The sequence below is a fragment of the Trichoplusia ni genome, chromosome 17 (assembly GCF_003590095.1).
Source record: "Trichoplusia ni isolate ovarian cell line Hi5 chromosome 17, tn1, whole genome shotgun sequence".
NCBI classification, from domain to species: domain Eukaryota; kingdom Metazoa; phylum Arthropoda; class Insecta; order Lepidoptera; family Noctuidae; genus Trichoplusia; species Trichoplusia ni.
Window position 1 is genome coordinate 9,176,472 of NC_039494.1, and position 27,595 is coordinate 9,204,066.

Below are 27,595 nucleotides of genomic sequence, written 5' to 3' on the forward strand. Positions count from 1 at the left end.
TTGTCCCTTGCGATCTTGAACCATGTATAAAAGGCTTATTGATAACATACATATGTATGCACCATCACTGCTTTGTTTGTTTGTGAATGTTTTTGTTGTTCTCAAAGTTTCCGGATTTCTGTCGCCATGTCTCAGTCGTTTAATTATCAGATTCGTATGCGTAAGATGGCAAATAGGAACCCAGGGTTATAACTAAAAGAAGTAGATGGGCGCGTCGTCCTGCGTACCCGTTCTTATGAGGAGTGAGGGGTGGGCTTTTTACACCCATCCCTTGAGAAGGAGTCCAAAAGACTAGCCAGAGTGGCGCAGAGTATGCGCGAGCGATCCCGTGACTCTGGCTAAAGCAGTAGAAGGGGCCCTGGGTGTTTTTAGTCGGTGGAAGTCCGACATATCCCCACGCCGTGCCCTCGACATGGGTTGAAGAAATTAGCGTTTCAACCCGAAAAAAATAAAATAAAAAAGGGTTATAACTAAATTGAAGTTTGGTGTTTAGAAATACCAGGGTTCTAACTGAGTTAAAGATTGGTGCTTCACGCAAAGACTATGGTACGAATTTGGACGACATTTGGTACACAGATAGTTTATAGTCTGGATTAACAAATACGAGTAGGTTCGTTTTTAGCCGATAGCAATAGCTAGTTGTGGAATATATTTGAAAGACGAAAGCGTCAGCAGGAAACGAGAATAAACACTTGGATGAAAATTGGTAGGAATTAGTCTTGATAGTTCAAAACACTTTTATAAACGAATGGTGAAAAGTCCTTATAGATCCAACACCTGGGAAATACATTCTCAGCGTCAAAAACCACAAATTGGCTTTTGGTGATTTTCTGCAAATAGTAATTTTTGTGATAACATAGGCTCAAAGAAAAATTGTACGTACATCAGATTATTATTATCTATAAAACACATATTAGATTCACCAAGCGAAGCTTATTAAGTGTGGACATTAAGATAGCCGAGAGTTTCTGGTCACGCCAAAGCCACAAAGCGCAACGTATCGTGAATTCGATACTGATCGTAGGACAAGCATTTGTGTGATCCACGAATTACTCTTCTGAGTCTAGGTTGTAGAGTAGTGTAGAGTATTAGTCTTCGACTGCCAAAAATATTTTACTAAATTACTATAACAGCTGCCTGTTCTGTTCTTTTGTTTTTTTTTTTTTACTTTTGCTCTATACTAAGTTCATTCCCAGATAAAATTCTGCGTCAATTTTTTTCTTTAGACCGCCGTGACCACAGTTAATATTTCTGCGATTTTCTTTTCTTGATTAAGCATTTTCTCTCTAGCTATATTTATTTATATCGAAAGATGTAACAATATATATATTCTGTTTTTGTTTTTTTTAATGTGTGATTATCCTTTTTTTAAATACTCCCTTTGTTATCAACATTGTAAATAGGAGCCAAAGGGTTAAAGCTGAAAACCAGCGCTTAGCTACCCTCTAGGGGGGACCTAAGCATAATGCTGACGCTTGAACCTTTTGCTTCCGGTATTATAGTTTTTGTATGTGTACTACTATTAGCTGTAATACTGGAAACAATAAACGTTTATTCTATTCTATTCTATTCTAGGTATCTTTGTGCTTATGACTTAAATGTCTCTAAAACAACCCGCGACAAAATTACGAAACTCCTTGGTAGTTACGAGAATCTTTATATATTTACTCAAATAAAATGATTATTACCAACAAATAACCATCCCTTCCTTTGTTACAGTATCAAGAAACAATGTCAGTCAGTAACATGCTCCCCGAGGACAGTGCATCTTCAGGCTCCAGCTCTGAGGACACGGAGTCAACGCCGGTCAGCGCCACAGACTCCCTGAACAGCCTGTTCAAGAACACAGACAACAATTGCGTAGAGAACTGTATGGAAGAAATGAAATGCGAAGGGGAGAAGAAGAAGGGGGTTTGTTGTAGTGAGTATAGTTTTAGAGTGACCCAGGTTTGATGCCCATCTAAGCAACTACGAAGTTGGTTCTGAGTAGGCATCTACCGGTGGGGGTTACCACGCCTAACCCACTGTGACGTGTCACAGGCTCGATCCCCGCGTTGAACAAGCATCTGACTGCACGGATAGCCGAGTGGTTGGGGTAGTCACGCTAAAACCGACTGTGCGCGACGTGTCGCGGGTTCGATCCCCGCGTAGGACAAGCGTTTGTGTGATCCACCGATGCTTGTTCTGAGTCTGAGTGTCGTTGTGCATGTGAATTGTATGTTTATAAAACCCCGCGCGACACAAGGATTTAATTCCTTAGTGTGGGAGTCGGTTTTTTTTTTAATATTTGTGTGATCCACGACAGCTTGTCCTGAGTCTGGGTGTCTTTGTGCATGTGACTTGAATGTTTGTGAAATTTCCCTCGACTCGACGATTAGAGGCTTTCACCAGACCGTCTAGCCAAATATATTTCTACAAACGTAAACGTCATTAAATATCGCTCAAATGTTTAAAAAGGACATTTCGTTTCGCTAAATCACGTGTTTTTGACTTGCCATCTACATGCAATAAGGCATTTTCTTTTTTTTTGTCGTTATCAATCAATCAATCCATTAATTCTATCGAGGACCACTGCTAATCACAGCCCTCCCCGAATTTGCGCCAAAATACCCGTTCCTAAGTCTTCCGTAGCCAGGCCAAGCCAGCTCCTTTTATTAGTGACTTTTCTCCTTAACGATTGTAGAATTTTCAGTAGTCTTGAGGGTCGAAACTGGGTTGATTCCGTTTTTATTTCGATTTATATTTATTGGACAAAATATATGCCTTGTAAATGCATCAACAGTGTAAGCCCCAGTGTTATTTACTTGTTTATTATATTATTTTCCATTATTGGATTTATTATTATTACTTTTTTTTATCTTTTACTATTTTGCGCTGTTTTTACATAAATGTAATATTATATAATAATATAATATTTATTATATTTATTTTTAAAATGATTTGATTTGATTCGCTTCTTCATTTGGTCCTGAATTAGTACTATTTACCGTAACTAAGATTGATTAGCGATTCGGTGTTAAAAACGGCTTTAAATGTCGTTAAAGCGTAGTTCCAATCCATGCCACTGCACCAGTTAGCACTAGCGTCGTTTACCAGAGTACCTATTCGATTTCAATTGGAATGAAACAAAACTCTATTCCGACAGAAATAAAGTCTACAATATCTTAGGATCTTAGGAAAAAACTAGGAATGTAATTGAATAACGTCTTGCAATTGTAACGCTTTGCATCTTAAAAAAAACATTTCGACATAATTTAACCAAATAAGATGACAGATGTCAAAACTTCCTGATTCCATCTTGGGTTTTGAATAGACAAACTTATTCTATTTTTAATCTGTTTGACAAAGGCAAACGCGTGATATTATACAGCCTAGTTACACGTGACAATGAGCTATCTAGGGTTCTGAATGTTTAAATACTTGTATCATGTTTTGCATATTAAAATAAAAGTCAAGTGTGTTAATTTTTATTTATTGGGTTCTGTATGTTTTAATTTTGTTGCAAATTAATGCAAAAGTTATAGATATAAGATATTATAAGATAATTTGTTTTATATAAAAGTAAAAAAACCTGTTACTTTCATACTCTAAAACGATTTAACTGACGCAGGAATCAATTAAAAGCTTGAAATTTAAAATTTGGTTTTACTTCTTAAGCTTTGGTGCTTCGTCCCTTAAACATTTATGAAAATATTAACGTATGAATTGAAAAACTCGGGATTCGAACCTGCATCCTAATGCGTTCTAATCCGGTCACACAACTAGATGAAGGCCACAACATATTCATTCAAAACCACAAGATTAATTTAAATCTTCTTAGAGAACCCTAAAATACAAAAAACCAAGACCAATACCACTCTGTAATAGATTTAACAAACAAAATTGTACCTTAAGGCTACACAATAAGACTCACTTCTAACAAAACCACATTTTCAGAACTGCAAAAATAAAATTTGCTGATATTACGTCAAATAGTTTCGTGACGTCATAGTTGTAACGTCATAATTCTTGGTTGGTCAATGAGGTTAAATTCGTAATCTATTGATTAATGTTTAAGGAAAACCTCTGACGTCTAGGCGCGTAATGAGATGGGTGTGCATTAACATAGAATGGGTTGATTCGAATCAGCTGTTTTGTGTCAACGACTGAATGGGCGTCCTTGATCTAATTGTCTATGATTAGTTTGGATTGAATAAGAGTGCAGTATGAATTGCTAATGTTGTTTTTGGTCAACGGTAAACGTGGTGAAAATTGAAACTTATTGGATAGAATATTCATAATCTTTCACATAAATTTCATATTTCGACAAAAATAATAATAATAAGAAACATTTTTTTTTTTGATAAATTACAATTCGCGTGGCAAAAAAAGTTTTTTTTTTTTAAGTCTTCGAAGGAATTTGACCCTTATGCCGCGGGCGTTTTCTCAAATATCAAGTCATCATCGGCCTAGCTTTTTCCCAACTATGTTGGGGTGGGCTACCAGCAGGTTATACTGCTTGTCTAACTTTCAAGCAGAATACTACCTGCGAAGAATGTCAAAGATGTAGGAATAACAGCCGGGACCCATAGTTTAAAGTCCCTTCCGAAACACTAAGGACACATAGAGCTTTCAAATCGCCTATAAATTACTCTTTTATTTTCAGGTCCTGTCGTCCAATGCGTTTGGGGAGTCCTGCTCATCCTGCTATCAGTTGGAAGCTTCATATTCACACCATTAGACTTCATGCTATTGGAAAAACTGAATATGAGACCTGGTAAGTCCGTCAAACTCGCCCATCCATGGACTGGCCTTAAACAGCGTTGCTTAACTTAACTGATGATGAGGTTTTTGCTTAGTTATTTACTCGACGTTCTTAGAAATTTTGAATATCGTATAGTCTTGTGCTATTTACTGGTGGTGGTTTCAATTGACCACAATATATGCTCATGTTGGCCCATTATCTACCTAAACCCCGGATTAAGTCAGCCGGGTTTACGAAGGATATTCAGGATTCAAGGATAGTTTAATGATTGAGGTCACCTCGCCAAATCCACTGTAACCGACGAGTCACTATTTCATGTCCGCTTAGCAAAAGCATTTATCCACGAATGCTTTCTTATGTCTGAATATTTGTAAAACCCCCGCGACACAAGGATCAAATTCTTCAACTTCTTCCAGTCTTCTAGAATTTACAACTTTACGTTCACAGGCTTCAAAAAGGCAACTCGGTTCTCCTTCAGAATCTAGTCCATCCAAAGGTTGTCTGTAAAAGATCGCTTTTAAAGATAAAACCGTCCATTGTGGCACCATGTAACTATTTAATTTTATCCAATCTTGTACTTATGTGGTGTGCAATCAAGAATATTTTATTCTATTCTCGATACCGTATAAAACCTATATTACCACAAAAAAACAAAACAAACACTATTTTAAACAATAGAATTCTATATCTTCGTGATTTTCCCATTGGCTGTGGATTCCTCCGCCTTGCTTAGACCTCGACCCATTGATGTAACCTTAAACTTGCAAGACGTCTCGAGTAATCTCGACCTAAATTCTGTATTATTTCCGTTTTTAACTTTGTTTTGTTTCTCACTGACTGCACGAAAAGCCGAGTGGTTGAGGTCACTATGCCAATTCCAATGAACGCGACGTGTCCCAGATTCGATCTCGGCGTAAGACAAGCATTTGTGCGATCCATCATTCGCTGTCCTGAGTCTGGATGTCTTTGTGCATGTGATTTGCCTCGCGATACAAAGATCAAAACTCTAAATAGGACAAGCATTCGTGGATCACACAAATGCCTGTACTACGCGGGGATTGCACTCGCAACACTATGCGCACAGTGGGTTTGGCTAGGTGACCTCAATCACTAGGCTACCTGTACAGTCAAGATCTTAGAACCAAGTTCACCAGGACCCCTAAAACTTTCAAACAAAAACTTTTCTTTCTCCACAGGTATGCCGCCCTACGAGTGGTGGGCGGATCCACCCGATGAGGTCAAACTCAGAGCCTACGTCTTCAACATCACCAACCATGAGAGATTCATGCTGGGCTTGGATGATAAGCTGAACGTGGAGGAAATTGGACCTGTGGTCTATTTGTAAGTGCCATAAGCATCTACTATGGAAAGCCTCTTTTTTAGCGTGCCCTATCCAAATTGGAACTAAAATTGGAACCCTTACGAAGGCTTGTACTGTCTCTATGCCGTCTGTAACCAGGGTTCATCTCATGAACCTTGAAAATAAGGTTAAGGTCATCAAAATGCGCAAGGTTTAATCCCCGTGTAGGACAAGCATTTGTTAGTCTATGAATGCTTGTCCTCAGTCTGGGTGTCTTTGTGCATGTAACTTGAATGTTTGTGAAACCCCCCGCGACACAGGGATTAATTTCCTTAATGCGAGAATCTGGGAGGCCTATGTCCAGCATTGGACGAAAATGGGCTGCTGTTCATGATGATAGTACTTGATAGTGAATAAAAAACCTAGACCCGTTAATAATTTATCACATCCGCGTGCACTTAATAAAAACATTTACATGAAACCGAATAAGCATAACAATTTACAACTCATAAATTGTTTGTGTAAACTGACGAAAATATAATTTTATGATCGACCTTCAAATGGTTATGATATAACCGCGATAACTATGACTATAAAGGTCGTTACTCTGATGTTTTGTAAGAACTTGGTTCTTACCACGGCATTACCTAATGCTAGTGCAATTGTGAAAGAGAGATGATACTCTACGCCGTCTATTGCTGTCTCTTTTCCATATTTTAAGTATATTATTTTAAGACCCTGGGGTAGTTGTTCTAAGGCCGCGCTTCCATAAGAGATGTGCGAAGATGCGGAGCGAGGGATGGGTTTGTAAAGATCCAATCGAATTGCTTCATTTACCTTACCTCAGTCAGCACAGTTCTGGTGGTAACGGCTGAGCGGACATCCTCGCACGATACATTTCTATCTCACATCTCTGGTGGAAACAGCTCAGCGGACATCCTCACACGAAACATTTCCATCGCACATCTTTGGTGGAAACGCAGGATAAGGGATTTCTCTTCACATGTTCTCCTCAAGAAGGAATCTAATAGGACTAAGGCAAAGTCACGCAGAGCATACGTAAACGATCCCGTGACTCTGGCTTAGGCAATAGGGTAACTATTTGACTGCATATAATAATATCAGTCAACAGATTTATATTAAGGCCCGGTTTCACCAACATAGTATAAGTCTTAGTACAAGAATAAATCGTTAATTACTCTCGAGTATATCCATTTTACGTTTCACCAACATTTAAACTAATGATAAAACCTCTATACTAGAATAAGGTCATATACCGCCAATTTCGGTCATATAAGCTGCTAATCTTTGGTTAGAAGTGTCACTGTCAAGTCAGTTCATCGCATTTAAAAAATGGCGCGCCGTTTGTATGCATTAATAAATGAAACCGATAGCGAAGATGATGATTATTTTTGTCCTCGTCCACGGTGGTTTAAGGAAAGGGCTAATTATTTTGAAGAGTACGACGAACACGATTTTGTGATAAGATTTCGCTTATCCAAGGAGGCAACATTAAGTTTACTGGCAAAAATCGAGCACCGCTTGGAGTATACATCAGATAGGTGAGTTTTCTTAATAATAGCATGTTATTTATGTAATTTATGCAAATTTTATTTAAAAAAGGTGCCTTCTTCTATGTAAAAAGTGGAAATTAATTCTAGCACTTGTTCGTTTTGTTTCAGAAATAAGCCAATATCGCCTGTCAATCAATTATTAGCTACATTAAGATTTTACGCAACAAATAATACCCAAATGAGCATTGGTGACTTTGTCGGTATCAGTACACCAACGTCACACAGAGTTATTCACCAAGTCAGTGCAGCAATAGCATCGTTGCACAAAGAGTATATCCGATTTCCAACAACACGCGAGGAAATACGAAAAGAACAGGATTCATTCTTTCAAATCGCTAGATTTCCGCGAGTCATTGGTGCAATGGATTGTACTCATGTCCGTATATCCTCACCAGGTGGAGATCATGCAGAACTATATCGCAACAGAAAGGGCTACTTTTCCATCAACGTGCAAACTATTTGCAATGCAAACTTGGAGATCACTGATATAGTAGCCCGGTGGCCAGGTTCATCTCACGACAGCACTATATTCAATAATAGTTGCATAAAAAGTAAGTTTGAAACTGGCCAGTATGGCAATGCTTTGCTGTTAGTAGATGGTGGGTATGCTTCCACTTCGTACATGATGACGCCTTTAGAGAACCCTAGGACTCCAGTGGAACAACTCTATAACGAGTCACAAATACGGACTCGTAATCCTGTTGAAAGGTCATACGGGATCTGGAAGAAACGGTTTCCTGCATTGGCCTTAGGGCTTCGCACTAAGCTGGACAAGTCTTTGACTATTATTGTAGCCACTGCCGTGTTGCATAATATGTTGATGCAACGAGGTGAAGTCAATCCCATTGATGATCCCGCACTACAACTTCCAGCTCCATGGGATGAACTTTTACACCATGGTCAGATAACTCAGCAACCACAACATCCACAACAATACATCAGGCCCAATTCAGTGCGAGATGCTATCATTAATAATTATTTTCAAAGTATATTGTAACCAATAAAACAAATTTTATAAGCAATAAATATTTATTTGCGTTTTTTTTGTCTCAACTCTAAAAGTAGCAACCTAGTTTTAATTTTTTCTTGTTTTAAAATTTCTTGTTGTATATCCATTTGGATTTCAAACAATTTTTTAGCTTCTTCTCTCTCATTAGCTGAATGCTCGATTTGGACATTAATAGCCTTCCCCTTCAACTCCTGCAAGTTTTCAAGAGAGGCTCTCGTAAGTTGCGGCCGCCTTTTCGACATCCATTCAAGTCGTTTTCCTGAATAAGGCCTTTTTTTGCCTGAAGGTTTCAATTGTTCTGAAACAGGCGTTTTTAGACAGTTTGGAGTGTAATCGCCCCAATCCTAAAAAAGATACATAAGGTAAAAGCACCTATTACGGAGGTATTTCGCAACATTTGAAAGTAAGAAACAAAAATAAGAATTTGTAGGTATTTCTAAAGGTGGAAAAAAATTCTATCGTTAAAAGTGGAATTTATATTTTGTATTGCCGTTGAGACTATGATTCTGTTGATGATATTTCTTATTTTAAAGAAATATTTAAATAGTCTGGTCGATTTTCCCTTATACGGAGGTAAAATTTTGCTCTGATCCTATTACTGCGGTAGACGGCTCCTAATACGGAGGGTCAGAACTTATATTCATTAAAGTTCCGTACAAATAATATTTATTTAATAATAGTTATGTGTTAGTAAAAGATTTTCCTTTTTATTGAAAATTGATTTTATTAAATTGCGTAATCAAATTAATGGTGAATGAATTATTTCCATTTTGAGTAACTCTGACAATGACATCTAATATGTATGGGACCCAAATACGGCTAGACCTATAATAATTAAGGACATTCCTCTATAGAGCTACTGTTGTTGAGATCGCGTTCTGTAGTAAGTATTTTTTTCATAGTAATTCTGACCTTGATCTGACCTGATCTGAAATTGTTGAGAATCAATAGTATTCGAGGGATTAAATCACTTCGAAATCGAACAGTTATTTTTCTCGTGATGCCTGAACATACAGACAGACAAAATAAATTTTAATCACATATTTGGGTTTGGTCACTCGCTGCTGTTTTTTTTTTCAATATTTTCAGTGTACAGAATTGACCCTTCTACAGATTTATTAAATTTATAGATAAATGAATAGAACCGTAATAGAAGATCTTAGAACCCTACACGGAGTTACCTGGAAATAATTACCTCCGTAATAGGAAAACTACTCATGTTTTCGATAATCCTAATTCTGACCCATAAATATTTCGATAAACAAAAGAGTAAAAATGCCTAATCAAACATTAACAGTTTTTTGGCTCAGATTTGTAAAACTCAAGTCAAAATTTATATAAAATAAATGTTTTGTGATAAATCAAAATACACCTTCCCATTTTTGCCTCTTCTAAGAAACTAACATTTTGTACTCGATAGTTTTCATATTTAACTAGATTTACAATTAAGAACACATACCACAGAATATGGTTTTTAAGTTATGTGAGTAATAATTATTTCAACTAAACTTGAAACTAATTGAATAAGCTAATCAATTGAAAGTTATAAACAATTAAACATGACCAGTAATTTTCCTATTTCGGAGTCATAACACCGTATTAGGATTAATTTTTAAAATTTGTATCGTATTACGGCGGTGTTTTATTTTTATTTTTTTTGGTAAAAAATGACTTACAAATATAAAATAAGCTACTTAAATAGTGAGTGTAATAATAAGAAAATGCTATAAATAACAAAAGAATAAACTCGAACGGCATCTTAATACGAAAAACTTAGTTTATAAATATTTGTGTATTTACTTTTGTTGTTCCGCGTTTGTATGGAAACACCTCTCACGTCGATTACGTCACAGAGACTGATTGATTTTGTTGTGTTGTCTATCTGCTATAATTGCAAATGTCAGTTAAGTCATAAAGTAAAAGATTTAGAATAAATAGTTTCGGTTTTGGTGTACCTACACTGAATAAAACGGGAATAAAACGCGAAAATATAAATACCACCGTAATAGGAAGCGATTTTGACTACCGCCGTATTAGGAGCGTTTACCTTAATATGTAAAGCAACCGTAAACATGGAAATACAGTACACATATGAAGAAACAGGTAATTTACTAAAATTAAGGAACATTTTTGTTTAATATTTTTGAATCTATGATGTAAAAAGTGTGCAACTTTACCACATTATTCATGGTTTCATTAGTATCAACGTGGTGTGTTGACTTAGTCTGAACCTCAGGGCCAGGAATTGTATGTAATAATTCGTCTGAAAAAATATATAATAGAAGATCATCGTGCAAAGACACAATACATTGAGTTTAAACTTTCGTGAGACATTATCATACTATTCAAAGCTTAAGGCTGTTACTTTTATTTATTAGGTATGAATTGATATCTGACAAACCCTTTTTATGTGCCTCTGCTGAAAATGATTCCGTGATATTTTCTGTAACGTTTACATTATCTTTATCATACGGATTATGTAGACCTACAGCACTTGGCGTTATAAGACCCAGGATCCTCTCTTGAAGAGGATCATCAATCTTCGGCCTTGATGGTCCACCACCTAAGAAAAAACAAGTTTTTGTAGATTTATAGATACAATTGCCATAAAAATTTTGTAACATACACTTACCGGTTTTAATTAAATGCATCCTCTTAAAAGATGCTTCTTTTTTGGTAGCTTTTTTTAAACTTTCCCACTGGGATTTCAAATTTTCGGCAGTACGGTGGGAAAGCGTTGTCTGCGAATTATATTTATTGGATATTGTCGTCCATTCCGGAAGTTTTTGCTTCATTGAAACCCCGTCGGTTCTTTTATTTTCTATGACATGAAAATGCTCAGTAACTAGATCTACCAGCTGCGTCTTTTCTGATGCCATCCAATTAGCAGATCGCTTTCTCTTATAATTTGCCATTTCCAGGTCTTATTTATTTATTTTTATTTTGATGACAATTATAAACAAGGAAACTAATCAAATATGATCAAAGCATAAGTCAAAACATTATCCAAACAATTTTAGAAAATAGGGAGCGCCATTGCTCAGGCACGGAACAACCGGACTATTTTACTTGGTAGCGTTCTAGTTTCATTCCATCCATTCGTTCAAGGTTACAGAGTAACTAAACAAGATTAAGATATCCGCAGACTAACTTGGTGAAATGAAATTGAAGTTAACCAAGGGGTAAATGGTTAGAATAAATTTATATTGGGGTAGCTACTCTCGTGTTAATTCGATGTTGGTGAAACCGGGCCTGGCCCGGTTTCACCAACATAGTATAAGTCTTAGTACAAGAATAAATCGTTAATTACTCTCGAGTATATCCATTTTACGTTTCACCAACATTTAAACTAATGATAAAACCTCTATACTAGAATAAGGTCATATACCGCCAATTTCGGTCATATAAGCTGCTAATCTTTGGTTAGAAGTGTCACTGTCAAGTCAGTTCATCGCATTTAAAAAATGGCGCGCCGTTTGTATGCATTAATAAATGAAACCGATAGCGAAGATGATGATTATTTTTGTCCTCGTCCACGGTGGTTTAAGGAAAGGGCTAATTATTTTGAAGAGTACGACGAACACGATTTTGTGATAAGATTTCGCTTATCCAAGGAGGCAACATTAAGTTTACTGGCAAAAATCGAGCACCGCTTGGAGTATACATCAGATAGGTGAGTTTTCTTAATAATAGCATGTTATTTATGTAATTTATGCAAATTTTATTTAAAAAAGGTGCCTTCTTCTATGTAAAAAGTGGAAATTAATTCTAGCACTTGTTCGTTTTGTTTCAGAAATAAGCCAATATCGCCTGTCAATCAATTATTAGCTACATTAAGATTTTACGCAACAAATAATACCCAAATGAGCATTGGTGACTTTGTCGGTATCAGTACACCAACGTCACACAGAGTTATTCACCAAGTCAGTGCAGCAATAGCATCGTTGCACAAAGAGTATATCCGATTTCCAACAACACGCGAGGAAATACGAAAAGAACAGGATTCATTCTTTCAAATCGCTAGATTTCCGCGAGTCATTGGTGCAATGGATTGTACTCATGTCCGTATATCCTCACCAGGTGGAGATCATGCAGAACTATATCGCAACAGAAAGGGCTACTTTTCCATCAACGTGCAAACTATTTGCAATGCAAACTTGGAGATCACTGATATAGTAGCCCGGTGGCCAGGTTCATCTCACGACAGCACTATATTCAATAATAGTTGCATAAAAAGTAAGTTTGAAACTGGCCAGTATGGCAATGCTTTGCTGTTAGTAGATGGTGGGTATGCTTCCACTTCGTACATGATGACGCCTTTAGAGAACCCTAGGACTCCAGTGGAACAACTCTATAACGAGTCACAAATACGGACTCGTAATCCTGTTGAAAGGTCATACGGGATCTGGAAGAAACGGTTTCCTGCATTGGCCTTAGGGCTTCGCACTAAGCTGGACAAGTCTTTGACTATTATTGTAGCCACTGCCGTGTTGCATAATATGTTGATGCAACGAGGTGAAGTCAATCCCATTGATGATCCCGCACTACAACTTCCAGCTCCATGGGATGAACTTTTACACCATGGTCAGATAACTCAGCAACCACAACATCCACAACAATACATCAGGCCCAATTCAGTGCGAGATGCTATCATTAATAATTATTTTCAAAGTATATTGTAACCAATAAAACAAATTTTATAAGCAATAAATATTTATTTGCGTTTTTTTTGTCTCAACTCTAAAAGTAGCAACCTAGTTTTAATTTTTTCTTGTTTTAAAATTTCTTGTTGTATATCCATTTGGATTTCAAACAATTTTTTAGCTTCTTCTCTCTCATTAGCTGAATGCTCGATTTGGACATTAATAGCCTTCCCCTTCAACTCCTGCAAGTTTTCAAGAGAGGCTCTCGTAAGTTGCGGCCGCCTTTTCGACATCCATTCAAGTCGTTTTCCTGAATAAGGCCTTTTTTTGCCTGAAGGTTTCAATTGTTCTGAAACAGGCGTTTTTAGACAGTTTGGAGTGTAATCGCCCCAATCCTAAAAAAGATACATAAGGTAAAAGCACCTATTACGGAGGTATTTCGCAACATTTGAAAGTAAGAAACAAAAATAAGAATTTGTAGGTATTTCTAAAGGTGGAAAAAAATTCTATCGTTAAAAGTGGAATTTATATTTTGTATTGCCGTTGAGACTATGATTCTGTTGATGATATTTCTTATTTTAAAGAAATATTTAAATAGTCTGGTCGATTTTCCCTTATACGGAGGTAAAATTTTGCTCTGATCCTATTACTGCGGTAGACGGCTCCTAATACGGAGGGTCAGAACTTATATTCATTAAAGTTCCGTACAAATAATATTTATTTAATAATAGTTATGTGTTAGTAAAAGATTTTCCTTTTTATTGAAAATTGATTTTATTAAATTGCGTAATCAAATTAATGGTGAATGAATTATTTCCATTTTGAGTAACTCTGACAATGACATCTAATATGTATGGGACCCAAATACGGCTAGACCTATAATAATTAAGGACATTCCTCTATAGAGCTACTGTTGTTGAGATCGCGTTCTGTAGTAAGTATTTTTTTCATAGTAATTCTGACCTTGATCTGACCTGATCTGAAATTGTTGAGAATCAATAGTATTCGAGGGATTAAATCACTTCGAAATCGAACAGTTATTTTTCTCGTGATGCCTGAACATACAGACAGACAAAATAAATTTTAATCACATATTTGGGTTTGGTCACTCGCTGCTGTTTTTTTTTTCAATATTTTCAGTGTACAGAATTGACCCTTCTACAGATTTATTAAATTTATAGATAAATGAATAGAACCGTAATAGAAGATCTTAGAACCCTACACGGAGTTACCTGGAAATAATTACCTCCGTAATAGGAAAACTACTCATGTTTTCGATAATCCTAATTCTGACCCATAAATATTTCGATAAACAAAAGAGTAAAAATGCCTAATCAAACATTAACAGTTTTTTGGCTCAGATTTGTAAAACTCAAGTCAAAATTTATATAAAATAAATGTTTTGTGATAAATCAAAATACACCTTCCCATTTTTGCCTCTTCTAAGAAACTAACATTTTGTACTCGATAGTTTTCATATTTAACTAGATTTACAATTAAGAACACATACCACAGAATATGGTTTTTAAGTTATGTGAGTAATAATTATTTCAACTAAACTTGAAACTAATTGAATAAGCTAATCAATTGAAAGTTATAAACAATTAAACATGACCAGTAATTTTCCTATTTCGGAGTCATAACACCGTATTAGGATTAATTTTTAAAATTTGTATCGTATTACGGCGGTGTTTTATTTTTATTTTTTTTGGTAAAAAATGACTTACAAATATAAAATAAGCTACTTAAATAGTGAGTGTAATAATAAGAAAATGCTATAAATAACAAAAGAATAAACTCGAACGGCATCTTAATACGAAAAACTTAGTTTATAAATATTTGTGTATTTACTTTTGTTGTTCCGCGTTTGTATGGAAACACCTCTCACGTCGATTACGTCACAGAGACTGATTGATTTTGTTGTGTTGTCTATCTGCTATAATTGCAAATGTCAGTTAAGTCATAAAGTAAAAGATTTAGAATAAATAGTTTCGGTTTTGGTGTACCTACACTGAATAAAACGGGAATAAAACGCGAAAATATAAATACCACCGTAATAGGAAGCGATTTTGACTACCGCCGTATTAGGAGCGTTTACCTTAATATGTAAAGCAACCGTAAACATGGAAATACAGTACACATATGAAGAAACAGGTAATTTACTAAAATTAAGGAACATTTTTGTTTAATATTTTTGAATCTATGATGTAAAAAGTGTGCAACTTTACCACATTATTCATGGTTTCATTAGTATCAACGTGGTGTGTTGACTTAGTCTGAACCTCAGGGCCAGGAATTGTATGTAATAATTCGTCTGAAAAAATATATAATAGAAGATCATCGTGCAAAGACACAATACATTGAGTTTAAACTTTCGTGAGACATTATCATACTATTCAAAGCTTAAGGCTGTTACTTTTATTTATTAGGTATGAATTGATATCTGACAAACCCTTTTTATGTGCCTCTGCTGAAAATGATTCCGTGATATTTTCTGTAACGTTTACATTATCTTTATCATACGGATTATGTAGACCTACAGCACTTGGCGTTATAAGACCCAGGATCCTCTCTTGAAGAGGATCATCAATCTTCGGCCTTGATGGTCCACCACCTAAGAAAAAACAAGTTTTTGTAGATTTATAGATACAATTGCCATAAAAATTTTGTAACATACACTTACCGGTTTTAATTAAATGCATCCTCTTAAAAGATGCTTCTTTTTTGGTAGCTTTTTTTAAACTTTCCCACTGGGATTTCAAATTTTCGGCAGTACGGTGGGAAAGCGTTGTCTGCGAATTATATTTATTGGATATTGTCGTCCATTCCGGAAGTTTTTGCTTCATTGAAACCCCGTCGGTTCTTTTATTTTCTATGACATGAAAATGCTCAGTAACTAGATCTACCAGCTGCGTCTTTTCTGATGCCATCCAATTAGCAGATCGCTTTCTCTTATAATTTGCCATTTCCAGGTCTTATTTATTTATTTTTATTTTGATGACAATTATAAACAAGGAAACTAATCAAATATGATCAAAGCATAAGTCAAAACATTATCCAAACAATTTTAGAAAATAGGGAGCGCCATTGCTCAGGCACGGAACAACCGGACTATTTTACTTGGTAGCGTTCTAGTTTCATTCCATCCATTCGTTCAAGGTTACAGAGTAACTAAACAAGATTAAGATATCCGCAGACTAACTTGGTGAAATGAAATTGAAGTTAACCAAGGGGTAAATGGTTAGAATAAATTTATATTGGGGTAGCTACTCTCGTGTTAATTCGATGTTGGTGAAACCGGGCCTAATCAAATACCGTGTTTAGTCTATTTTAGTATGTCAGACATATAGAATACGTATTTTTTTATTTTATCACATCTTTAAATAGTAAGGAAGATAAAAAAGCACTAAATAAAAGTGGCAGATGCTAGTAGCATCACTTGCAAGTTAAAGCGTACTAGTAAGTGACGTCACATGAGATTTTAAATCACTGTGCCCTTCATATTTTGTTTACGATATCAAAGAAAAAATACAGATTCTTTATTTTTTGGATATCTGTCTAAACAGGTTTTTTGTCAAATACACTATTATAGAGGGTCTCAGTGTTTTAGTCGGTGATAATCCGACATATCTTGGTGAAGTTGAATTAACTTTTATTTAACCACAGAAAAGGGCTTTGTAAAGTTGCTTACGTAAAAGCCATCCATGATTTATTTATAAACTTCTTTCATAGCTGTAATTGATTGATCCTTGGTAAATATATCAACAAACCCCTTTGTTTAAATATAATGTAAAGAGCATTCATTGAGTAAAATCTGTCGACTGTTTAATACTTTTCTGTCTCCATCTATAAATACATTGCAATCAAATAATGATATACATAGAGATGCTTGTGTATGTCTCTCAGGGTCTACCATTAAGTCTTAAAGTAAGGTTAATATGGTTGTCCAAGTGTGAAAGCGCTATACAGGTTATAGAGTGGCATCTTTCTTCTGCATCCGCATGTTATCTTACTTTAAGACGAATCGGTAGACCACCTGGTCCTGAGCAAAATCCCTTTGCATATAAGGAGGGCGGGTAGTTTGGGTTTTCGTCGAGTGGGGCGGCGCAGAGCCGCGCATGAGGACGCTCTCCCGCCCTAACTAGGGTTCTGGGCGACGGCACGGGGGTGTCTGTCGTCCGAGTATAGGACCCACGGCGGGGGGCCACATTCGCTGCTATGGATGAAGTCCCAATATGAGGCGAGGAGGCCGACGCTCTTTACACGTCGGCCTCCACACAACACGAGAAAGTGACCTACCGGCCCACATTATTGGCCGGTGGAAGCCCGCGGTCGGTGTATGAAGGATTGCAACGCATTGCCATACACCGACACAAAAACGCGGATGACGTAGCACGGCGGTTCAGGTTTAGTCAGTAAAAGTCTGACACTACCCATTTCCGAGGGAGTGGGTGTCCATGAGGATTCCCCCGCCTTACCAAAACAAAAAAAGGTAGTTTGGGTTTTCACACGATGTTTTACTTTATCGTTTGTCATTGCTTTCTTAAAAAATAATATTTACCCCTGCCCTGATTCGCGGATGGAATGAAAAATTGAGCAAGGGAGTGTCAGACTTCTATTAACTAAACCTAAAGCGCCGTGCTACGTCATCCGCGTTTTGGTGTCGGTGCATGGCAATCCTTTATACAGCTGCCTTAGAAACCTTTTCCAAATCGGGAAAACTCATCTTAACTACAAAAACTTTAATGAATGTTGTTCTAAAATTGCCCGAAACAGGAAGAGAGCCAAATTAACACAAGCTCCCTCCAAGGGCATTTAAAACCTTCAAGTAATTCCGACATTATAAGTGTGCAGTGTTACATCAAAATGTAGCGAGTGACGTCATCAGACAATATTTAAGGTCAATGATGCAACTGTAATCATAGTTATATGTTGTGGTTAGACTGATGCTCTATAGTCTAAAGATAGCGGGTAAATATTATAGATTTTTATAGCTTACTACCTGTTGCCCGCGACTCCGTCCGCGTGGACTTCAGTTCACAGCGCCGTGGTTCCCGTTTCCGTGGGAATGACGGGATAAAATGTACTCTTGATCATTGACATGACCTCTCCTCCATTACGTCAAAATCATTTTTTTAATAAGTACTAAAACCTTCCTTGGACCTTAAGGTACATACAAAAACATGAATTAGCCATTGGTCTATCCATTTTTGAGTTGTGCGATGAGAAACATTTATTTTTATAAAGACATGATTTAAGACACAGGTTCGACCGTATAGATACTCCTGCGGCAAATGTTTGACAGCACGATTAGCCGAGTACGTAAAGTGTTGAGAGTCAATTCCCGCGTAGAACCAGTCTTTATGTACCTAATCCACGAATTACAAAAACATTCAAGTCACATACACAAAACACCCGGACTTGGAACAAGCATTCTTTGGTTTTACAGATGCTTGTTTTTGACGTGGGGTTCGAACCCGCGATATGGCGCGCACAGTGTGTCTGGTACGATCAACCACTCGGTTATCTATGCAGACAAAGTCATTTTCAGCAATTAAAGGGCGACACATAGATCACAAATTTAAATTTTGAAACAATTTACTATTTTATTTGGGCTCATCAAACAGTAAGAACTATTAAAGACTCTGTCGTATTAAACCATGAGTCGCGCGTTCGAATTCTAGCTGAAGTTTTAATATTGTCTTTTACTAATCTATACTTCTATACTTACTAATATATAAAGCTGAAGAGTTTGTTTGTTTGTTTGTTTGAACGCGCTAATCTCAGGAACTAGTGGTCACAATTTAAAAAATATTTTTGTGTTGAATAGGCCATTTATCGAGGAAGGCTTTAGGCTATAAAACATCACGCTGCGACTAATAGGAGCGAAGATACAATGGAAAATGTGGCAAAAACGGGGAAAAATATTCAACTTCGAGAGCTTCTGTTAAAAAATTCCTAACTTATAACTTCTAAACACGCGGACGACGTCGCGGGCACCAGCTAGTTTCTTATTAAATAAATAAAATTTTCCATTGATATTGTATTGCTTATTAAACGTCTTTATATATGTTAGAATAAGTATGTTAGAGCTTCTATTACAACACGACCTTTAGTTAAATGAAGTCCATAATGTGTTTTCACAAAAAAACACCTAGGAAGTACTAGATTTAAGTTAAATGCAAGTGGTTTTTGTGATATCAGATCATTGGGGAATTCCCAGCGAGCTAATTTTGATGGTATTTATAAAACGCTATCAAAAATACATTAGTTTAATCGCTTGTATGTTTATATTAGTCTGTAAGTAATGAGAATAGACTTGGCTACTTACTTATTTAATTGTATTCATTGTATTTTGAACCTTATGTCTCGGATTTGAAGATTGATTTTACCCGAAACACGGCCCTGTTGCTACCTAGTGAGATGTATTTTATTTTTCAAGTTGGTTCAAATTGTACACGTTGTACAAATTTGATTGAAATCGGGAAAGCAGTTTAGTAGTCCATCGTGGACCAACAACGTGACACGTAATTTATACGTATATATGAAGGTATTCCAGCCGTCTTGGCTAATTTCGTACCGCTTAAATTGAGATGATATCAATCCTATCTTTCAAGTTAGACCAATCTGCACACCGGTGTGCAAATTCAATTGAAATCGGTTTAGTAGATTAGGAGTCCATCGCGGACAAACAACGTGACAACATCAAAATTAAAAGTCTTTTATTCAAATTAGGCTACCAGGTAGCACTTTTTGAAGGTCACAATTTAAAAAATATTTTTGTGTTGAATAGGCCATTTATCGAGGAAGGCTTTAGGCTATAAAACATCACGCTGCGACTAATAGGAGCGAAGATACAATGGAAAATGTGGCAAAAACGGGGAAAAATATTCAACTTCGAGAGCTTCTGTTAAAAAATTCCTAACTTATAACTTCTAAACACGCGGACGACGTCGCGGGCACCAGCTAGTTTCTTATTAAATAAATAAAATTTTCCATTGATATTGTATTGCTTATTAAACGTCTTTATATATGTTAGAATAAGTATGTTAGAGCTTCTATTACAACACGACCTTTAGTTAAATGAAGTCCATAATGTGTTTTCACAAAAAAAAACACCTAGGAAGTACTAGATTTAAGTTAAATGCAAGTGGTTTTTGTGATATCAGATCATTGGGAAATTCCCAGCGAGCTAATTTTGATGGTATTTATAAAACGCTATCAAAAATACATTAGTTTAATCGCTTGTATGTTTGTATTAGTCTGTAAGTAATGAGAATAGACTTGGCTACTTACTTATTTAATTGTATTCATTGTATTTTGAACCTTATGTCTCTGATTTGAAGATTGATTTTACCCGAAACACAGCCCTGTCCTGTTCAAGCCGCATCGCTAGTGTGCGTGGAATACTGTTGCTACCTATTGAGATGTAGTTTATTTTTCAAGTTGGTTCAAATTGTACACGTTGTGCAAATTTGATTGAATTCGGGAAAGCAGTTTAGTAGTCCATCGTGGACAAACAACGTGACACGTAATTTATACGTATATATGAAGGTATTCCAGCCGTCTTGGCTAATTTCGTACCGCTTAAATTGAGATGATATCAATCCTATCTTTCAAGTTAGACCAATCTGCACACCGGTGTACAAATTCAATTGAAATCGGTTTAGTAGTTTAGGTGTCCATCGCGGACAAACAACGTGACAAAATCAAAATTAAAAGTCTTTTATTCAAATTAGGCTACTAGGTAGCACGTTTTGAAGGTCAGGTTACATTGGACGGTATCCAGTTTCGCCCACTCTTCACCTCTTCCTAAGTGCTCTTGCTGTGAGAGAGGAAACGCCGCAAACTCCCCAGCAGGACACGTTATTTATATAATATACAAAATATCTTCCAACTAGCTGTTGCCCCCGACTTCGTCCGCGTGGTTAGAAGATATACTTAAGTTAGGAATTTTTGAACGGAAGCCCTCGAAGATTAATATTTTTTCCAGTTTTTTCCACCTTCCCCATTGTATCTTCGCTCTAATTAGTTGCAGCATGATGTTATATAGCCTAAAACCTTCCTCGATGAATGGTCTATTGAACACAAGAATTTTTCAATTTGAAGCAGTAGTTCTTGAGATTAGCGCGTTCAAACAAACTAACTCTTCAGCTTTATATATTAAGTATAGATTTGCGAATTATTGAAACCTATCATGACTCATATGATTAATGGCTACTAACCCTAACCGTGTGTCAAATTATTATATTGTCGCCAATGTAGCCCCACATTGTATATTAAGATACACTCCAAGGCCCCAATTTTTAACCTGTAACTTTTATCGTTTCAGAGAAAAACTTCTGCATCAGAACGTGAAGTTTAACGAGAATAGTACGATGACGTACACGGCGAAGCGATACCCTATATACTTGCCGGAACAGAACCACATCGACCTGAACCAGACTATTGTGGTGCCTAATGTAGCTGTGCTGGTGAGTAAAGGGTTTTCAACCGACTTTCAAGAGAAGGAGGTGCTCAATTCCCCTGTATTTTGTTTTTGTTACCTCAGAACTTCGAAGAACCGATGTAGTTATTTTCTTTATTGATCTTCTTATAAAACTTGAAAGGGTGATTAGACAAGAAAAAAATAGTTTAGTTTCGGACAAATTTCCAAAAAATATTGGATACGTATTTTTTCTATTCCCCCGTGAATAAAATTGCGTGTGACGAGTTATATTATTTGGCTGCAGAGAAAACTCCGCGACAACTCGATGAAAACATTGATTAGTGAATGTGCCGAAAAATGAAATACCTACCTAATTTGGTCGTTTACAAAACGCGATTAAGCTTCTAAAACATTAGTCTCATTAGGTAGTTTCTATCTAGTAGATCGGGAAGTATTTTTTCTAAGAAACCTAATATAATTAACTATAAGGAACTAATTTTTTGAATAAGTATGTATTAGAACGGTAATTACGGGCGAATTAAATCATTTTTGACAGCAAACTACGAATTAAGTACATACTCAAATATTTAGCTACGAAATTATATTCGTAACCTTTTATAGTAGGTAATTTCCCTTCACTTGAATTTTGTGTGCAATCGTTTTAATACTAGTTATGCTCCCGACTTTGTCTGCGCTTATTTAAAAACGCGGAAGTTTGTAAGTATGGATGTTTGTTCCTTTTTCACACAAAAACCACTCAACAGATTTAGACGAAATTTGGTACACAGATAGTTTGTAACCAGGAATAACACACACGTTTTTATCCCGATTTTATGTTCCAGTTAGATCATTTCCCCCTTGGACGGTACCTTTTAGAGAGGACGTGTTTTCGATTTTACTAATAGATATAAATTTATAGTTCATAGATCTTAGCTTTTACGGTTAATTAACGCATAGAAAGGCAACAGTTAGTGAAGCATAATAGCGAGTTATAACTAACAAAAAAAAACTAAAACACAACACATATGAGTATAGAATGCTCTTTCAATTAATCCTCTCACATAAATTCAACTGATTATTCTCAACCCCGGAAGATTCAGAACCCCTGACTAAAACACCATAACTTCTCCTCTATTCCAGGGTATTCTCTCCTACCTGCACGACGCTAATTACTTTGTGAGGACAGTTCTCCGGTCGTTCCTCAGCATGTACCAATCGGAGCCGTTTGTCAAGAAGACAATTTACGAATATCTCTGGAATTATACTGATCCTGTGCTGGACATGTCCAAGAGTCTGGTGCCAGGGTTGGTACCGGTGAATAATGCTGGCATGTTGGATAGGGTAAGTTGGGATAAACTGAGTTTTGCTCTTTGACTATGTTCTTCGTTTCGTATGGTTTATGTACAAACTGGCGTCAACGTTTGGCTCCGGTATGCCTATGTACTTATTTAGGCAAAATTAATAAAATGAGTTGTTATTATTATAAGCTCATGTTGTCCCATTGCTGGTAAACGGCTTCTCCTCTTTCCATTTTTCTCATTTTAAGGCTAGTTTACCTCAGTCTTTAATTTAAGAGGTTAATACATCGCCAGATTTTTTTTTTGGTAAGGTTGGGGCATCCTCGTAGACACCAGCCTCCTCGGGGGAGGGAATGCCCAGTGTCAGACTCTTACTGACTAAATCTGAACCGCCGTGCTCCGTCATCCGCGTTTTTGTGTCGGTGTATAGCAATGCGTTGCAATCCTTCATACAATTACGCCTTTGCCTACTACATCGTCTTTTGTGGTTTTGGGTGTTTTTAATAAATTTCGTTCTTTTCTCCAACCTTCCAGATATATTCAGACTTCACCGACGAGATGACTGTAAAGGTCGGCTCCCAGTGGGGTCACAAGGAGTTCTTCCAGATTGACAGGTTTCATGGAGAGCCACAGCTGCCTGGATTTGACCCTGAGGTAGGTATTGACAAGGGACCATAGCAATTAAAAATTAAAGTATTTTTTTGACGAATGCAGATTAAGAAATATGATAATAGCTCTATATAAGTATATTACTGGACAGTCAAAAAATTGTGATATACGTGAATGTGTGAGACATATTTTTTGATGAGACTTTAACACCATGTATGTAGGTATAGTGTAAAATATGCGCATCTCCGGACGCTTAACAGACGTGAGAACTTATACAATAATACAGCTATCTCCTCTCCTTGTTCTACCGTCATGAATACCACCTCACCTGAACGTCACCTTTTCCCCTCGAACCACTCTCATAAACGTCGTAACGTAACGCGATTTGTTCCGAAGCGGTTTTCCCTCGCATAAGAAGGTATCACTTCAAATATTTGAACGACAGAAAATCAACTGTATCTTTTTTGTCAAAGGACTCCTGCCTCCATGAATATAATCTCTGTGTCGCGGGGGGTTTCACAAACATTCAAGTCACATGCACAAAGACACGCAGATTCAGAACAAGCATTTGCGGATGAAACAAATGCTTATGCGGGGACCGAATTTCAAAAAAAAGAATATTCCCAAACCGTTTATGAACTTATTTACTTATGCCAGAACTTTCAGGTTCTCGTGAACTTTTAGACAACAGATCTCTAACAGGCTATATCCACTATAACCAGCTCCTTCCATATTCCAGGAATGTCCAGACCGCATCTTCGGCTCTACGGAAGGCGTGATGTATGCTCAGAGGCTGACGAAGGAGGATGTGCTTCTATATTGGAGAAAAACCGTCTGCAAGCTAATGCCACTGTATTTCGATAGTAAGTCTCTTTTGATGATCTAGCTGTCCCGGCGAACTACGTACACGCGTACGTGACACGGGAATTTTATATATTAGAAGATATACCAAGTAGCTGACCTAACAAACTTTTTTTGCCATATAAAGTGTTCTTTAGAGTAAAAAAAGTGGTGGCTATAAAAATAGATTTCCCATTCTAAGATCTAACCAATATATACACAAAATTTCATGAGAATCGGTTATGCTGTTTTGGATGAGTACAATAGCGATGACAACTGGTTATAAAAAGAACTTATTTAGTCCCCCAATTAGATAATCTATTACTAATATATAAAGCTGAAGAGTTTGTTTGAACGCGCTAATCTCAGGAACTACTGGTCCAAATTGAAAAATTCTTTTTGTGTTGAATAGACCATTAATCGAGGAAGGCTTTAGGCTATAAACGCTGCGACTAATAGGAGCTAAGATACAATGGAAAATGTGAAAAAAACCGGGCAGGTATACCTAAATCATAACTTATATCTTCTACCCACGGGAACGAAGTCGCGGGTAACAGCTAGTTGAAAAATATTAGAAATGTATTTTTACCTTTTTCTGAAAAAAAAAGAAAAAAACTAAAATTGACGAAGATAAACTGCTTTAAAGTTTAGGGGCTAACAATACTAGGCATCAAATAATTAGGTACAATATTCTTCTCATTGTGTTTTACCAGGTGAGCTGACAATGCACCACGTTCCGTTATACCGGTATAACCTCTCCGAGAGTGTTTTCGACCGGGTCTCCAACGGTACTGATTGCTATGACACCGACCCTAGTCTACATCCTGGATTGAGTGACGCTTCTAAATGTTACTTTAGTGAGTATTGACAATTTTAAGTTAAATAAAATTAATAGATTTAAAAAATCTCAAAGCCGACGTTTTTGAATGTCCATTTATATTTTATAAAATCGGTCGAGACGTTTTAATAGGCTTTGAAGCTACCCTGAAAATTTCAGCCTGCTAGCTTATCGGGAAGTGCCTCAAAATTAAGTTGCAAAATCCAACTGGAACGAAAAAACAAGATAATTAGTAAAAAAAAATGTGGGAAAAAGTATTTTTGTTTGAGACTGGCACCCGGAAAAGCAATTTCATTACATTTTTGATACGGAAGACGTTTTCATAAAAAAAAATATTTTATATCTCATTTTTGAACTTTTCAGATTTCCCGATGGTGGTGTCTTTCCCACATTTCTACGTGGGGGGCGTTCCAAAAGACCACTTCGTAACTGGACTGACACCAGACAGATTTAAACACAACTCATTCGTTATATTGGAGCCTGTAAGTATTAATTAAATGATGCAACGGTTTACTCACGCGTATTTATCGGGATCGCCCGATTAGTTTCGGACCCAACCGGAGTCCTTTATCATGAGTTGAGGCAGCGAGCGAGTAAGTATTAATGACAGAAAATCGATGTTCTGAAAATAACCAAGTGACATTCCACATTTGACACAACATATACGAAAATGACATTTCGTTACGAAAGGTCACATGACCTTGACCTGTCATCTCCATACATTTAAGCGTTTTCTATTGATGTCAACGATGGTTTGGAAAGTTTAAGGTTTTTTGAGTTTAGACACAGTCCCCTTTGCTATTTATGCTAAATGTATTCGTATTTTATTTAACATTCCTTCATAAAGATAAAGATAAAGATAAAGATATATTTATTTGTATAAACATGTGTAACATAACATAGAAATGTAAATGTGGAAGGAAAAAAATTGGGAATGACAGACATAACCCTTAAGTCCAGACATGTTTTGCCACAGTTTAGCATACAAAAATTTAACAAACATAACTTTTTTTTAAATAAAATAACAAATTAGAACGGTATTAATTGAACATACATATTTTAAAAATATTATTCTATAACTAATTACTATACTTATGTACTACATTAAAAAATCTCTAACACTATAAAAACATTTTTCAATCAGGAACTTTTTAAGTACCTTTTTAAACAGCTTAGTTTGATAGATTTCTTTAATATATTCTGGAATTTTATTATATATCATCGCTTCATAGTTACTCTATTTCTGAACCTCTCTATACCTTTACAGAGTCATATTATGGAATTGTAATAATTTGACTGAACAGTGATGACTGATGACATGGATAGCCACTGGGCAAGACGTGTCGCGGTTTCGATCCTCGCATAGAGCAAGCATTTATGGGATCCACGATTTTTTATCTAATCTTTGTTTATTGACACAAGGATTCAATGCCTTTCTGCGTTAGGAGTAAAAAACAACAGTGTTTTGTGTCGTATTTACCGGGATCGCCGCATTAATTCTAAGCATCCCATCTAACTAATTCTATTCACTCTAATCATCATATGCAAGTCAAACTATATCGAGTATGTTTTTTCCGAGTTAACAAGCTTTTATTTTAATTTTCCAGTACACCGGTACTCCCTTCGAGGCAGTGGCTCGGATGCAGAGCAACCTGAGGATCAACGATCTCTCGGGCTACGACGAGAAATTCGCCAAACTGTCGAACACCATCATACCCTTATTCTGGGGTGAATATGTAAGTTACCTCATCTGCACAACATTTACAATGTTTCAAATACTTATGCTACTATGGCCTATGGTAATCGTACAGGAACGTGAACAACGGAGAGCCGAGTGGTTGAGGTCACCACGCCAAAAGCATTGTGCGCGTGTCGCGGACTCAATCACCGTGTAGGACAAGCATTTGTGTGATCCACGAATGCTTGTTCTGACTCCGGGTGTCTTTGTGCATGTGATTTGAATGTTTGTGAAACCCGGCTACACGAGAATTACATTGTTTAATGCGGGAGTCGTAAAAAAGGCAATACTAATATATTGGATTGAAATTACTAAATTTAAAATAAAGATTTTAAAAGTCCCAAAGTCTTAATAGCAACTACTTACAAAGACAAAACAACTCAACCCTTTCCTATACGGGAAGAGGCCTGTGCCCAGCAGTGGGATGAATATAGGCTGGTACCATCATACAATATTTTCGATAATTTTTTTATTGATAATTTTGATAACTTTTCCATGCAGTAAGATATGTCTACCAGTGTAAAATTAGATCGTTAATATCATTTTCATTTTTGATTTAATTTTTTTTTGTTTC

The 27,595-nt window shown here is 36.4% G+C and overlaps 5 protein-coding genes across 9 annotated transcripts in view; 3 read left to right on the forward strand and 2 right to left on the reverse strand.

The window, feature by feature from the left end:
• Positions 1-27,595, forward strand: part of LOC113502309 (scavenger receptor class B member 1-like) — a 51,760-nt gene that overhangs the window by 23,611 nt on the left and 554 nt on the right. The window contains exons 2-11 of the mRNA XM_026883826.1: positions 1,720-1,921; positions 4,646-4,756; positions 5,941-6,085; positions 21,603-21,744; positions 22,839-23,039; positions 23,531-23,650; positions 24,345-24,468; positions 25,159-25,302; positions 25,647-25,765; positions 26,891-27,019. Of these exons, the coding sequence (XP_026739627.1) occupies positions 1,732-1,921; positions 4,646-4,756; positions 5,941-6,085; positions 21,603-21,744; positions 22,839-23,039; positions 23,531-23,650; positions 24,345-24,468; positions 25,159-25,302; positions 25,647-25,765; positions 26,891-27,019 (1,425 nt within the window). The 5' untranslated portion in view covers positions 1,720-1,731. The remainder of the gene's footprint in view (positions 1-1,719; positions 1,922-4,645; positions 4,757-5,940; positions 6,086-21,602; positions 21,745-22,838; positions 23,040-23,530; positions 23,651-24,344; positions 24,469-25,158; positions 25,303-25,646; positions 25,766-26,890; positions 27,020-27,595) is intronic.
• LOC113502310 (putative nuclease HARBI1) lies at positions 7,184-8,979 on the forward strand. The gene is made up of 2 exons (XM_026883827.1): positions 7,184-7,606; positions 7,727-8,979. Exons 1-2 carry the CDS (start codon positions 7,398-7,400, stop codon positions 8,613-8,615), a joined length of 1,098 nt encoding a protein of 365 aa, XP_026739628.1. The 5' UTR covers positions 7,184-7,397; the 3' UTR covers positions 8,616-8,979.
• On the reverse strand, positions 8,634-11,400 carry LOC113502314. 3 transcript variants are annotated; one of them, XM_026883832.1, is made up of 4 exons: positions 11,260-11,400; positions 11,029-11,190; positions 10,805-10,890; positions 8,634-8,971 (listed from the first exon to the last, which is right to left on the reverse strand). In XM_026883832.1, exons 1-4 carry the CDS (start codon positions 11,276-11,278, stop codon positions 8,648-8,650), a joined length of 591 nt encoding a protein of 196 aa, XP_026739633.1. In that variant the 5' UTR covers positions 11,279-11,400; the 3' UTR covers positions 8,634-8,647. The 3 variants fall into 3 exon arrangements, 2 of the variants coding, with proteins under 2 accessions (XP_026739633.1, XP_026739632.1); XM_026883831.1 differs by having other exon boundaries at positions 11,029-11,400; XR_003401349.1 differs by lacking the exon at positions 10,805-10,890 and having other exon boundaries at positions 11,029-11,400.
• On the forward strand, positions 11,889-13,673 carry LOC113502311 (putative nuclease HARBI1). Its single transcript, XM_026883828.1, has 2 exons — positions 11,889-12,300; positions 12,421-13,673. Exons 1-2 carry the CDS (start codon positions 12,092-12,094, stop codon positions 13,307-13,309), a joined length of 1,098 nt encoding a protein of 365 aa, XP_026739629.1. The 5' UTR covers positions 11,889-12,091; the 3' UTR covers positions 13,310-13,673.
• LOC113502312 lies at positions 13,328-16,094 on the reverse strand. Of its 3 annotated transcripts, XM_026883830.1 has the most exons (4): positions 15,954-16,094; positions 15,723-15,884; positions 15,499-15,584; positions 13,328-13,665 (listed from the first exon to the last, which is right to left on the reverse strand). In XM_026883830.1, the coding sequence occupies exons 1-4, from the start codon at positions 15,970-15,972 to the stop codon at positions 13,342-13,344; spliced, it is 591 nt and encodes a 196-aa protein (XP_026739631.1). In that variant the 5' UTR covers positions 15,973-16,094; the 3' UTR covers positions 13,328-13,341. The 3 variants fall into 3 exon arrangements, 2 of the variants coding, with proteins under 2 accessions (XP_026739631.1, XP_026739630.1); XM_026883829.1 differs by having other exon boundaries at positions 15,723-16,094; XR_003401348.1 differs by lacking the exon at positions 15,499-15,584 and having other exon boundaries at positions 15,723-16,094.

Bases quoted from the DNA above. Each gene is read 5' to 3' on its own strand.
- LOC113502310 (XM_026883827.1), top strand. From the start codon at position 7,398: ATGGCGCGCCGTTTGTATGCATTAATAAATGAAACCGATAGCGAAGAT. The intron at 7,607-7,726 runs GTGAGTTTTCTT...GTTTTGTTTCAG, and splicing joins TTGGAGTATACATCAGATAG to AAATAAGCCAATATCGCCTG.
- LOC113502314 (XM_026883831.1), bottom strand. From the start codon at position 11,278: ATGCATTTAATTAAAACCGGTAAGTGTATGTTACAAAATTTTTATGGC. The intron at 10,891-11,028 runs GTTTGTCAGATA...ATATTTTTTCAG, and splicing joins AGCAGAGGCACATAAAAAGG to ACGAATTATTACATACAATT. The intron at 8,972-10,804 runs GTAAAGTTGCAC...TATCTTTTTTAG, and splicing joins ATGAAACCATGAATAATGTG to GATTGGGGCGATTACACTCC.
- LOC113502311 (XM_026883828.1), top strand. From the start codon at position 12,092: ATGGCGCGCCGTTTGTATGCATTAATAAATGAAACCGATAGCGAAGAT. The intron at 12,301-12,420 runs GTGAGTTTTCTT...GTTTTGTTTCAG, and splicing joins TTGGAGTATACATCAGATAG to AAATAAGCCAATATCGCCTG.
- LOC113502312 (XM_026883829.1), bottom strand. From the start codon at position 15,972: ATGCATTTAATTAAAACCGGTAAGTGTATGTTACAAAATTTTTATGGC. The intron at 15,585-15,722 runs GTTTGTCAGATA...ATATTTTTTCAG, and splicing joins AGCAGAGGCACATAAAAAGG to ACGAATTATTACATACAATT. The intron at 13,666-15,498 runs GTAAAGTTGCAC...TATCTTTTTTAG, and splicing joins ATGAAACCATGAATAATGTG to GATTGGGGCGATTACACTCC.